This window comes from Bemisia tabaci, chromosome 2 (genome assembly GCF_918797505.1).
Source record: "Bemisia tabaci chromosome 2, PGI_BMITA_v3".
NCBI classification, from domain to species: domain Eukaryota; kingdom Metazoa; phylum Arthropoda; class Insecta; order Hemiptera; family Aleyrodidae; genus Bemisia; species Bemisia tabaci.
The window spans coordinates 75,920,373-75,933,596 of record NC_092794.1 but is presented as its reverse complement, the minus strand read 5'-3'; the positions used below and the strand labels follow the sequence as shown (position 1 = coordinate 75,933,596).

At 40.3% G+C, this 13,224-nt stretch overlaps 2 protein-coding genes across 6 annotated transcripts in view; both read left to right on the top strand.

Annotated features, from left to right (window-relative positions):
* b6 (pentraxin-related protein b6) overlaps nt 1-13,224 on the top strand; it is a 270,110-nt gene that overhangs the window by 250,805 nt on the left and 6,081 nt on the right. The gene's annotated exons all lie outside the window — the stretch shown is intronic.
* LOC109038264 (uncharacterized) overlaps nt 1,731-13,224 on the top strand; it is a 56,739-nt gene continuing 45,245 nt past the window's right edge. For 3 of the 4 annotated variants that reach the window (XM_072296310.1, XM_072296309.1, XM_072296311.1), the window contains exons 1-5: nt 1,731-1,861; nt 2,044-2,142; nt 4,586-4,685; nt 6,023-6,210; nt 8,953-9,003. In XM_072296310.1, the coding sequence (XP_072152411.1) occupies nt 2,056-2,142; nt 4,586-4,685; nt 6,023-6,210; nt 8,953-9,003 (426 nt within the window). In that variant the 5' untranslated portion in view covers nt 1,731-1,861; nt 2,044-2,055. The remainder of the gene's footprint in view (nt 1,862-2,043; nt 2,143-4,585; nt 4,686-6,022; nt 6,211-8,952; nt 9,004-13,224) is intronic. The other variant, XM_019053284.2, reaches the window with a different exon arrangement.

Genomic DNA, 13,224 nt, shown 5'->3' with positions numbered 1-13,224 from the left:
CTGGTCGCTTTTCTCTGCCGGTGTTTCGGCTCTATTCAATGACGTTTCGGGGATCTGGTTTGCCCACGGGACACAGACTGGACCCTGGCTGACGCTCTATTACAGGAGGTCACTAAAATTTCGCACTAGGGACCAGTGACAGGTCCAGGTTGTGCTTCTTACAGAGTACCTGTTATAGGGTGAGTGGGGACAGATCTGAAAACTCCGCGAACGTCCATCAGGCCTTCACCAATGCCTCCGCGAATCAAAGTTTGGGCCCCACAAAAAAGGCATGCCCAACTTATGAATTTCGAATGTCCAAGAGGCGATTTACAATATACAATGGTTACGAACCGATTGTTTTGGAAAGAGCATGTATTTGGCTTATTTTTTGCAATAAATTTTCCTCATATTTGCGGCAAGAACGATTCTTTTATGTTCATTCTTAGCCCCACGTCTCGGTTTAGTATTGAAAATCTGTTAAAGCTGGCAGTGAAATTTTGTGTGTTAGAAGATTGGGTTTAGAAGGGTTGGCTGCACTTTTGGGCCCTTATGCCCGCCATTCGAATACCGATCTTGTTCCATACTCTCCCTATACAGGATACTCTAGCTTCTGAGCTTCTTGGTGCGAAGGTTTTAGGATTTACACCAGGTATGGATGGAGTTTGGAAAAGTTCCCGTGTGCCTCAGTACGGTGTCAACATGACTACGTGAGTACGTGACGTAGGTTAAGGGGCCCGTTTTTAATTAATTACAATCAAATTAACATTCAAACGTTGTGCGTTTTAAACGTTGAAATTAATATCGCATTATCAAAATTGTGCCAAAAATCCACACAATTTTGACAAACGATAAACCGAACATAATAAATCAAAACATTCAAAATGGCTGACGTTAAGGGGCCGCTGGAGAGCCAATCAGAGGCCAGTTGTTAAGTTCTGCCCATACCTGTGTAAATCTACCTTGGCTTGGAGCGGCAGCGAGGTCCAGCCGGGCGTAGATGAGCCTAGTGGTGTCATATCGCCGAGACGTTGAATAGCTGACATCATGTTAACATCTTCTTCGGCCTTGTCTCCGAGGGACGTTTTCATGGGATTTGTCCCAAGTTCGAATCGCAGGAATGAAACTTCTGGGATTTTTCCCAGTTACCATCTCCACGGGACGAGGCTCATATGGTCTGCGACTAGTTTTGGCGGGAAGATAACTTAGTTTAAAGTCGAGTATTTTGCCGGAATTAAATAATATTGCACACAATTGCTAATTAGACCACATTATTTTAAGTAAACAAACATGAACAATGGAGTAATCAACAAATATCGCACAATTCGTTTACATTCTTCTTCTTCTTCTCTCAGTGGGTCCTAAGGGTAAAAGGACCATACTTGGTCCTGGGAAAAATATTGATTAACTCAATATTTTTCCAAACTTCGTAAGTGGGATTTTTCCCTGGGACAAATCTCGTGAAACGACCCGAGGAGACAAGGCCTTCAGGCCCGTGGGGAAGAACGCCTCTGGCCGCTTCCCTGGGGCCCAGGGAAGCGGCCGGAAAAGCACGGACCTCCAGTTTCTCTCGAGTGCGTTCCAAGATAACTCACCGGTAGTCATTGGCACCCCTGAGTCCCCTGGTCGCTTTTAGAAAACTCGTACCTGAAGTGTCGGAGTCATTCGCCCCCTTCTTCTCCCACCCCCCCTTTGTTGTTGTTATGAATCAGTTTAGTTGTTGGAGCCACGGGCCCAAATCTCTAATATCTTATCTTTGTGTAACTTTAGTGTCCGAGTGTTGAATGTTGTATATCTAATTATAAAATCGGAGTGGCATCCCTCGAATACCGGTGTTATTGTTTTGGATACTCTCTCATCATCCCTACGCCTCAAAGACCAGGTCAGCCAGTTACCATTTGAGCTCGGGAACTCACCAAATTCCCGTGGTGGAGTTTCGCCCCGTATTACTGTTATCCTAGGGTGTTGTAGTGGGCATTTGCCCCCCTTCCCCAGATCCGTCCAGTTCTCTCTTCTGTTATCGTTTTTGCCCATGACGTTAAATATAATTCATTCATTTTTCAGAGTTTCGGAATCATGGTTTTGCTCCGATCATTTTGGACTCCTTGCATTGTTCACTCTAATGTAAAAAGTGGAAGCGTAGCAGTTGCTGGTTACACCGTAGTAAGTAAACTGAGACATGATTTTTTAACAGCAGCTCAAAGCAGTTTCATGTTTAATTATTCAAAATTCATCTCATTATCTGTCATCTCCAACTCCTGACAGCAAAGAAAATTTAGTATACATCCTTTTTTCGGCGGTGACTGAGAGTAACTGCTTGCAGACGCAGGAAACTTGAAAAAGTGTTTTACAAACTATCGCAGTTTGGTGTTAATTGTTTTTGCTGACTAATGGATTGTCAGACTTTCGGTTTTAAAGTCCCAGCACATGATTTTTTGTGCGATTTTTTTCTTCTATAGAGTTATGATATTTATGCGGGCTGTCCCTCTTTGAGTTGCAACCACACCTTATTTAATCGAGCACTGTATCTGATTTTACAGTTTTACCTTACGGGATGTCCCAGGGTTAGCAGCAATAATCATGGTTCGACTCTGCGGGTTATAAAAGGGCTTTTTTGTGGTACAAAGTATTTTTCAAAACTGCTTGTCCTCAGAATTATCCTTCAAATTTTTGAAAAATCACTCTCTTTATTTCCAATTTTGCCTACAATTTTGCTTTTCCTTGAACAATGAGAAATCAATCTCATGTAGGTATTTTGTATCTAATTTTCAGTTCAGGGCCGGAAAAACATGTAATTCGAATGTGAAAGTTGTATTTTATTTGTATTTTGAATGGCATTATTAGTGTTTCTGATTAAATCAAGTCCACTATAGTTTTGATCGTATTGCTCCCAAACATTGATGGAAACCCCTAATCCCCCCTTTCGCAAAAGAGTTGGATTGTTATTCTCTTTGCAAATATGAAAACTTTAGGCTAAGAAGGTACTGTTGGATCTCAACTTTATAGAGGTTGACGGTTAGGGAAAGCCAAAAACTAAGGACAAAGTTGAAGATAATGTACAAGATTTTTCGTAAATCTTCAGGATCAATGCGTGTATGGGAGGTGCTTTTGGCTAAAATTTTATACCATGGGGCGGTCCTTCTCTTCCCTTATAAATTGAGCCATGAAATATTTACCTTCAACCTTAGAACACCATACAGGGTGTACCAAAAGTCCGTCCCACCCCTGCTAACTTTTGAACGAATTGAGCTAGAGTAATGAAACTTTGGAAATGTTCCTATCTCAAAGGGAACCATCTTTTGGGGGGGTCAAAATTTTGGTCCCCCTCAGGGGGGGCGCGGGGGGCCCCCAACTTTTTTTTTTCAAATGGCAACCCCTATCTTGTGATACCTCATTCGAAAGAGCATAAAAAACTAAGAATTTTGGCGCAAACCGCAGATCAATATCTTAATTTTTGACCGAGTTATGATAGGTCAAAGGTCAAATTTGACCTATTTTCAAAAAATCATAACTCCGGTTCAAATTATCGTAAAGAAAAAATAAAACGGGAAAATTTACCAAATTGTGTCCGCTTTTAAGTAAAAATTGCAGAAATCACTTCGTTTTAATTTTAAGGGGGGGCTCGGACCCCCAAATACGTCAATTCAAAGGTCATTCAATTTTCCCGCGAAATAAGCCAATTTCCCCTAGATTTGCCTCCACATTATCTCAGTAAGGTCAAAATCAGTTCAACATTACGTTGGCAAGTCCCCAAATTTCGGGAAAAGTTAAAAAAAACGAAATTTAAACGGTCAAATTTAATCACCTTAAATTTCGTTTTTTTTTAACTTTTCCCGAAATTTGGGGACTTGCCAACGTAATGTTGAACTGATTTTGACCTTACTGAGATAATGTGGAGGCAAATCTAGGGGAAATTGGCTTATTTCGCGGGAAAATTGAATGACCTTTGAATTGACGTATTTGGGGGTCCGAGCCCCCCCTTAAAATTAAAACGAAGTGATTTCTGCAATTTTTACTTAAAAGCGGACACAATTTGGTAAATTTTCCCGTTTTATTTTTTTCTTTACGATAATTTGAACCGGAGTTATGATTTTTTGAAAATAGGTCAAATTTGACCTTTGACCTATCGTAACTCGGTCAAAAATTAAGATATTGATCTGCGGTTTGCGCCAAAATTCTTAGTTTGTTATGCTCTTTCGAATGAGGTATCACAAGATAGGGGTTGCCATTTGAAAAAAAAAAAGTTGGGGGCCCCCCGCGCCCCCCCTGAGGGGGGACCAAAATTTTGACCCCCCCAAAAGATGGTCCCCTTTGAGATAGGAACATTTCCAAAGTTTCATTACCCTAGCTCAATTCGTTCAAAAGTTAGCAGGGGTGGGACGGACTTTTGGTACACCCTGTATATAAAGAAAACTGTAATCAGCATCCTCAAAGTTACAAAGCTATAGAAACCCTTCAAAGCTACAGGTTCCAAGGCATAGAATGATGATGCTCTGCCTCATGACTGCGGACCACTTGTGGACATGGAGTGCACTATGAGCACCACTAGCAGATAGGAGGGTGTTGTTCTCCACTTACCCTATCATGTGGGTATTTTCTTTTGCAGGCTACATCACTTGTTTTGATAACTCTGACAGTGTACATGATACTGAGAGGTGATTCATCTCAGCTCTTCTCACCATATTTTGAAGCTGATGTCCGTGACTGTAAGTATTTAAACCACCAAAAACCCCATAAAGGGTAAAAGTCCCATCATGCCTATGACATCTTGTCACAAAATTAGTGTGTACCTATCTAAAAAAAATTTGAAAAATGAAGAGAGGGAAAAATAGTAATCTCTCGAAAATTACAAAAGGAGAAAAGAAAAGTAGCTCTCACTCTGTTTGGCGTTTCAAACCTCTAAATGTCCAATATCATTTGAGGTCAAGATTTTTCAAGTGCGTGCGTTTCGTTAGTGCGAGTTAAGTGCGAGTTTCGTTAAGTTTTCGCGGAGATATCTCAAAATAACACAAAAGTTGAACAGGTTCGTGTAAGATACTGTAGCAGCTCTCATTTTCGGTCGGAGATCTCTATATGCTTGACAAGGTCGCTACCGCTTCTAGTAATTTGTTTGTTTACACCCTTTCATAGATAACAAATATCCTCTAACAACAAATAATCTCTACGAAAAGAAATAACTCGGCCACAGTGGTGAGAACGGGAAAGAAGAAACCGAATGAAAGTAACAGAAAGCAAAGTTATCTCAAATAAATCACTGACATAGGTCAGAAATAAGGGGCTATTCATAAGATATGTATCGCTCAAGGGGTCTTAGCCCGTGTAACCGAGAGAAGGGCGAGTTTGACACTGCATATGTTTCTACTTTTTTTATTGAAATAATAGTAGTTCCTTTACTAAAATTAAACTTTAACAACCTTTTTTTAAATGCCAAATTTCATCTTTATCACCAAAATGACAAGGTCCCACGGCCCAAAGATCGCGCCGTTTACACTCTTTATATTCAAAAGGAAGGAGGTTTATTGCACCTGGTTACTTAATGTTATGGGCATACTTTATAGGCAAACCATAAGTATAGAATGGCCGTACCCTGCCTCCTGATCCCGGACCACACGCGAACATGAAGTGCACTATTTCATTTCTTGCTACTTTGCCAAAGCCTGGTGGGACTAAATCCAATGTCGAAGAGCAGTATGCAGTTTCTGAAGGTTCAAACAATTACTTTGCATGCAGTATCCCTCGACAGCAAAAGGGCAGGGCAGAAAAATGGTTGGTTACCGTGTGCTAAGTTCTAGTCAAGTCCTAAGTCAAAGTCCTTCTAGAATGAATATAATGTGAAAGGAAAGAATATTCTGAACGCTCACAAATTCCCATTCTCAATGATTTGCTAATTTTATTTCCCCCAACGGAAATTTAAATCAATTTATTTTTTTTCTTCAATGTCAATGTTTCTTCAGTTTGAATTTTCAATCTTGAAATCCTAATTTTTTTGTGTTTTTGTAAATATTCTTCATTCTTACTAATTTGCTTTCAAATACTGTTTCAGCTCTAATTTTTTATGGTTTGACAGCTGTTCTTTTCCTCATACTGATGATTTTTTCTGCTGTTCTTCTTGTAATGGGGATCCATAAAAATCTCAGAGGTCTCATGTTACCTTGGTTAGGCGGAATGGCTTTGGTTATCATATTTCAACTTTTGTGGTCGATCTGGCTCCTGTACGGTTATTATATTTATGTGCGTGTCCATTATAATCCTCTTCAACATTATTTTTACTCAATTTTACTCCCTTTAACCTCATTACTCCCTTCACCATTCTGCCACCATGTATTATAATACATAGGCTGTCCAAAAGTACCGAGACTGGTTCTATAACTCCAAAACCAAGATAGCTAGAGGCTTGATCTTGGTCTCATTTGAAAGACCAACTCAATATCTATCGATTGAAACCAAAATCAAAACTTTCGGTCAAATATTTCAAAAGTTACAACACTGTTTGTAAAAAAAATATCTGGACCCCCTACCGTTTTTTATGACTATTTTCTCTTGCCGGGAACACTCTCCACATTATTAATGATCAGTGCACGGTTGTTTTGCAACTAATCATGGCAAAATCTAATTGATCTGGAAACACTGTCAAGCCGTCGTCGTCCGACTACGGGTATAAGGGTTCGAAATCCGCGGGGAAAGAATGAATCGTCGGGTAGCCACCCCCAAAAAACCCGGGAAATTTTCGGCAGTTGATGACAGTTCACAGTGCGTGCGTGGTCTACGCTGCAGATAGTGAGTGATTTTGTTTCTGTGTTCGAAATTTTTGATACCACTGCTTTATTTCTTTCCATGATGATATCTAAAATTTCGAACACAGAAACAAAATCACTCACTATCTACAACGTAGACCACGCACGCACTGTGAACTGTCATCAACTGCCGAAAATTTCCCGGGTTTTTTGGGGGTGGCTACCCGACGATTCATTCTTTCCCCGCGGATTTTGAACCCTTATACCTGTAGTCGGACGACGACGGCTTGACAGTGTTTCCAGATCAATTAGATTTTGCCATGATTAGTTGCAAAACAACCGTGCACTGATCATTAATAATATGGAGAGTGTTCCCGGCAAGAGAAAATAGTCATAAAAAACGGTAGGGGGTCCAGATATTTTTTTTTACAAACAGTGTTGTAACTTTCGAAATATTTGACCGAAAGTTTTGATTTTGGTCTCAATCGATAGATATTGAGTTGGTCTTTTAAATGAAACCAAGATCAAGCCTCTAGCTATCTTGGTTTTGGAGTTATAGAACCAGTCTCGGTACTTTTTGGACAGCCTATGTAGGTTCATTCATCACATAGTCTCACATGTCCTTTCTTACTGCTTCTCAAAATTAATAAAATGATAATAATTTTGGGAGCTCATGATGAAAACCACTTACAACACTGATCAGTCCTTTGTCATCAGGGTACAATACAGGGTGAGCGAAAAGTCCCCGTCCCCCCCCCCCCCTCTAACTTTTGAACGCATGCTTGTACCGAAACGAAATTTTGGGGATGCTCCTAGAATCTAGGAGCATCCCCAAAATCTCCTAGAATCTAGGAGCATCCCCAAAATCTAGGACCTAGATCAATAAGAGCTACTTTTTGGCACATCCAAAATTTTTGGGGGGGCGCCCCCCCCCCCCTGCGAGGGGCACACACTAACTTGAAATTTTCAAATGGTAATCCCCCTCTTGCGATACATTGTTGGAAAGGTAATAAAAAAAGAAACTTTTTGGCGCAAACCGAAGGTCGCTACGACTTTTCTAACGACCTACTACTTCTACGACCTATTTGGGGGGGGGGGGGGGGGGGGGGCACTTCCCCCCCCCGCCGCCGCAGCCCCTCCTGTCCGTGGAAGAATGATCAAAATCCCAAATTCGACGGTTCTAAACAAAACTATCATTCTTCCACGGAAAGGAGGGGGGTGCGGCGGCGCGGCGGGGGGGGAGTGCCCTCCCTCCCCCCAAATAGTCTGGGCTCCGTCAGGTAGCTGAGTTACCTTCAAAGAGGTACCTACTTCCGCCTCGAGTGAACTGGCCGCCCCTCCCGCAAGAAAGACAGTTAATCGCGGGAGGGGGGGAGGCTAAAATCACTCTAGGCGCAGACGATACGGTTTTTGACGATTTTTTTCTGAAAGTACATGCAATGCCGAGAATGTTGCCGCCTCGTTTGCCTTTCTGCACCTTTCTGAACCGGACTTACGATTTTTAGAAAACTGGCCTATTTTGAACTTTGACCGAGAATAACTCGAGAACGAGAAGTCGTAGCGACCTTCGGTTTGCGCCAAAAAGTTTCTTTTTTTATTACCTTTCCAACAATGTATCACAAGAGGGGGGTTACCATTTGAAAATTTCAAGTTAGTGTGCGCCCCTCGCAGGGGGGGGGGGGGAGCCGGAGCCCCCCAAAATTTTGGATGTGCCAAAAAGTAGCTCTTATTGATCTAGGAGCATCCCCAAAATTTCGTTTCGATACAAGCATGCGTTCAAAAGTTAGAGGGGGGGTCAGGGACTTTTCGCTCACCCTGTATGTTGGGTTTAGGGAGTGGAAAACAATGTCAATATGAGAAAAAACACTAAAAAATGGCCGGAACCGTATGAACATTATTAGGTAAAAGTGTCAATATATCAGCAGTTCTCTCTGCCCAAACTCTGCTTCTATTCTGTCTTAAATTTACACCCGGTCCAAGAACCATCTAAAAGATAAAATTTATCATTCATCAATTATTAGCACTGTCTGGATTTCAACATAAAAATTCATGCATGTAGAAGAACAAGGTACCATTTCCTGTACTCATAGTAGTAAATATTACTTTTCAACAGTATTTATTATTCAAAGCCATGAACTAGTTGTAAATGAATTCGACTCCTTTGAAATTCATGATAATCTTTGCAGGCTAGAAATGAGCCTATCTCAAGTTGTAATCCATTTCTCAAATTCATTTCCAGATCCAAGTTGTAATATATGCGGCTGTATACTGGTTATGGGCAGCTTACAATGTAAGTAGAACTGATATAGTATTGTACTTAATTGGTTGTAATGCTTTTTTTTTTTTTTTTGTTTTTTTTAATAATAAGTGTACTTCTTTATCTGACAATTTCCAGCTCTCTTCAACAGTATGTTTGAATCTTGAAGGGTATCATGTGTTGCCGAAGAAAAGTTTATTAAGGTGATGATAGAAGAGCTGTCGCAAGTTGTGCGACTGGAATGGATCGATTGGGAATGTAGATATTCTCATATTGCTCTTTGCACATTTTTTTATTTATTTTTATGATTTGTATTCACTTGAAGTAATTCTGAGTGGTGGTAGCAACATCCAGGCAAGTTACTTTCACAAACTGATAGCAGTAAACGCTTGGGTCGTAAGACGGGATGTTGGAGTTTATTAGCCAAGCGTAAAAAGTTCAGCTTATAGCTGATAGCTCATTACAGAGGGAAAAAGCTCACACACAAGCACAATTTTCCCTCAAAGACGTACGCTGTTTGGAGCAACACTAGTTACGTCTATTCAGGAAGGCAACTGCAGACGCGTTTCGACCTTGTTGGATCAATCCTCAGTGCAGTGCAGCCGCCTGAATTTTCTGCTACCAAGCCCGAGAGGTCATGAAAACCCATACTATATCACCTAACTACACCCAAACTATCACTGACACCAATAAGACCAGCCTAGGAGGTACCGACCACTATAGTTGCACCGATCTTACATCGTCAAGGTTTCAGTTGCAGTGCATATTGGTTTTTAAAGCAACTGAGCGACAGAGCTCATAAACTTTTGTGTCCGCAGGTACGTCTCAGTCCTCTTTCACAAATAAGAGAGTTTTAAGGGAGTTAAGAATGGTATAATTAAAAGGTAATTACTGTAAAGGCCAAAAATAGCAGAAAGGCTCCAACTTGGCTGTGCTTTCAAAATATAAAGACATCAAAAATACGAGACACTCGGTCCATGCCATGCTTTCGTGTACGTTTTTTTTCAAGTTTCTAGCCAACGTGCCAAGTTTCAGATCCTAGCCATCTTAAGTGAGAGATTGTCTCAAAATTACTTTTTAGATGCATTATTACATCAACCACCTAATCTGCTGATGGTTATTATTGAATTTTTTCCTTATATCTTCTATAACGGAGTCACGGTTTTTTCTCAGGTATTGCTCAATATGTGAGGATTCAATAAATGATATGTAAGTAGGGTTGGGAGCTGCCTACTCGGGGTTAGTCTGAAATTTTGTAACAGCAGTAGGACGTATTTCTACCACAGCGCAAGGCAATGATCAAGTGGAGTCTGTGATGTTCACATATAATGTTAAGAGGTCACTCTTAGGTAACTATCATGATGAGTGAAGGCACATCATGCGCCCTGTGAGGAGTTTTGCATATCTCCCTACTCGTATGATTGGGAGAGTGTGAAACACGCAATCAGTCGGATAAGTGCAGGAGTTTTGGTGATAAAATTCTTCAATGTAGAGTTCCTTAACTACGAAACTACGAATACATGTACTTCCCTTCTGCTATTTCGAAATTTCTGTACCCGGTTTTTTCTTGAAAAATCATACTAAATTGCGGGTTTTTTTTTTTTTTTTTTTTTATTTGCACAATAGAAATTTTGTACAATAAACACTTTTAGACTTCATATAAGTCTTTTAAAAGCTTGTCTTAATTGTCTAAATAATATTAAACTAATTCTAGATACATTTTATAAAAAGTACTACCTTTATAATATTAAGGAGAAAGATTGAAGACAGATTTACTTCAAAGTAAAAAGGCCTTATTAATTTATCTGTGTAGAATTGGGCGACCGGACTCGGTCAAAGCCCAAAAAACCTCCGATTACGTCTTAAGAGCGTAGGGAGGCACGTGTGGTTTAACTAATTAAGGAAATTTTGAGAAGCCGTGGATTCCAAGCTCATAGGGCTTGCGACGTCTTAATCTTCGACCACATCGGTCCCATTCCAAGAGCTCAAGAGCCTCAGGGTTGGGGTGCCGGTGTAGACGAAATTCGTCTGCAGTGTACATCTTGGTGATGTAGTCCTCCACTGAATCAATGTTGAGGTCCGTGCGAATATCTACATTCCTCTCGTATCATCTTGCTTTAGTAATACTTCTCAGGATCTTCATTTGCATGATTTCTATTTTATCTAAATTTGACTTGGCTGCGCAACCCCACAATTGGCAACCGTAACTCCAAACAGGCCTCAACATTGATTTGTAGAGGAGCAACTTGATATTTAGAGATAACCGTGACTTACGTCCGATGAGCCACTGCATATTGGAAAATTTCAGTCGCAATTGTGCTACTTTTTTTTTAATATGGTTGCCCCACTTGAGCCTGGAATCCAGGTGAAGTCCAAGATATTTGGCGACAGAGTCGTGTGGAATTTTATCTTCTCCTAAAGAAAGCGGGATGTGAATATATGGACGATTAGTACAAATTACTTCAACTGATTTTGAGGCATTTAATTTTGTTTTATCTCTCATTGTCCATTTATTTATTTTATTCAAGTGTTGCTGAGCTGTATGACGTGCCTCTCTATAGCTTTTAGACGAGGCTAGCACGAGAGTATCGTCGGCATAAACTCCCAGTTTCCTCCTCCTCCCAGACTGTGGGATGTCTGTGGTGAAGAGAGAGTAGAGAAGAGGGGACAGACAGGAGCCCTGTGGAACCCCCGCTCGTATTTGTCTGAAACCTGATGTTGAATTTTCATATCTGACTCTGAACTGTCTTCCAGTAAGAAAGGACGATAGGAGCTCCACATGGTTACATGGGAGCATGGTGAAAAGTTTATCGACGAGCCTCTCATGCCAGACTCGATCGAACGCTTGTGCTACATCAAGGAAAACAGCCACGCAGTATTCGCCCTTTTCCAAAGCATCTTCGATAAATTTAGTGACTCTGTGTAATTGATCTACTGTTGAATGTTGAGCCCTAAAGCCAAATTGCGCATCAATGATTAAGTTATTTTGCTTTACAATTTCATTTAAACGTTTTATATAAAGTTTTTCAAATAATTTTCCTATGACCGGCAGTAAGGAAATTGGTCTATAAGAAGCAGCTTCTGCTGGTGATTTATCTGGCTTTAGAAGAGTGAAAATTTCTGCCATTTTCCATTGCTTGGGGATATATTTGCAACGAATGACTGCATTAAAAATAGCTGTTAATTTCATAATTGCTTTGTTTGGCAGGTTTTTCAAAATAAGACCTGAAATTTTGTCATAGCCAGGAGCTTTTTTGGCTTTAATTTTACCTTTAATTTCTTTAGTTATCTCAGATGGAGAAATTGTTTTGATTTTTACTGGTGGTATGTTCCTTGATTTTCGAGTTTTTAATGAGGACACCTCTCTCCGACTGTGCGGTTCGGAGTCGGGATTGTCAGTGGAACTCTCATTTTCTGAATCTGAGGAGGGTGCGGCAATATCGTTGTGTGGCTGGAAAGCCATTTCGAAATGATCCGCTAGCCGTTCTGCTTTTTCTAAGTCTGTTTCAGCCCAGGTGTTATCTGCTTTTTTAATAGGAAATTTAAGTTGCTTGGGTCTTTTTAAGTACTTTGTAGCTGCCCAAAGAGAGTAATTTTTGTCAGCATGTGGTGAAAGTGATTTTACGAAATTTTCAAATTTGTAATTTAGAAATTCATTTATTCGTTTTTTGACTATTTTGTTTAGTCGATTAAAATGTGCTTTATCCTCTGGATTTGAGGAAGAGACAGAAATGCGGTTTGCTTTTCTTTTAGAACGAATTAGTTTCAGAAGATCCTTGGGGATAGCATATGGTCTTGAATTATTTGTAGCCACTGGGTTGTTAGCTTTCGCACATTGTTGAATTTGTTCCACCAACAATTCCGCCTCCCTGTCAATATCCGCAGGGGTGGCAACTGGAATGTTGTTGACTATTAATTTTTCCAAATCTGAGCGAAAATTGTTCCCAATTTATCTGTTTAGAACAAATATTGGGAGGTTTCTCATCTAAAACAGGATTACTAAATATAGTTAATAAAATTTTTACATGACCTTGTAAGACTTTCATGGGGATAGTATCACATGAGGTTCTATCGACTATGTTTAAATTTTGATAAATAAAGAAGTCAATTAAATCTGGCTTGTGGCCCGGGACATGAGGGTAATTTGTCGGCTTTCCTGGGGTGATAAAATTTCCTCCTGTTTTATTTACTGCTTCAAGTAAAGATTCCCCTTTAGGATTTGTAATCCTGGATCCCCATCTGGGACTCTTTGCA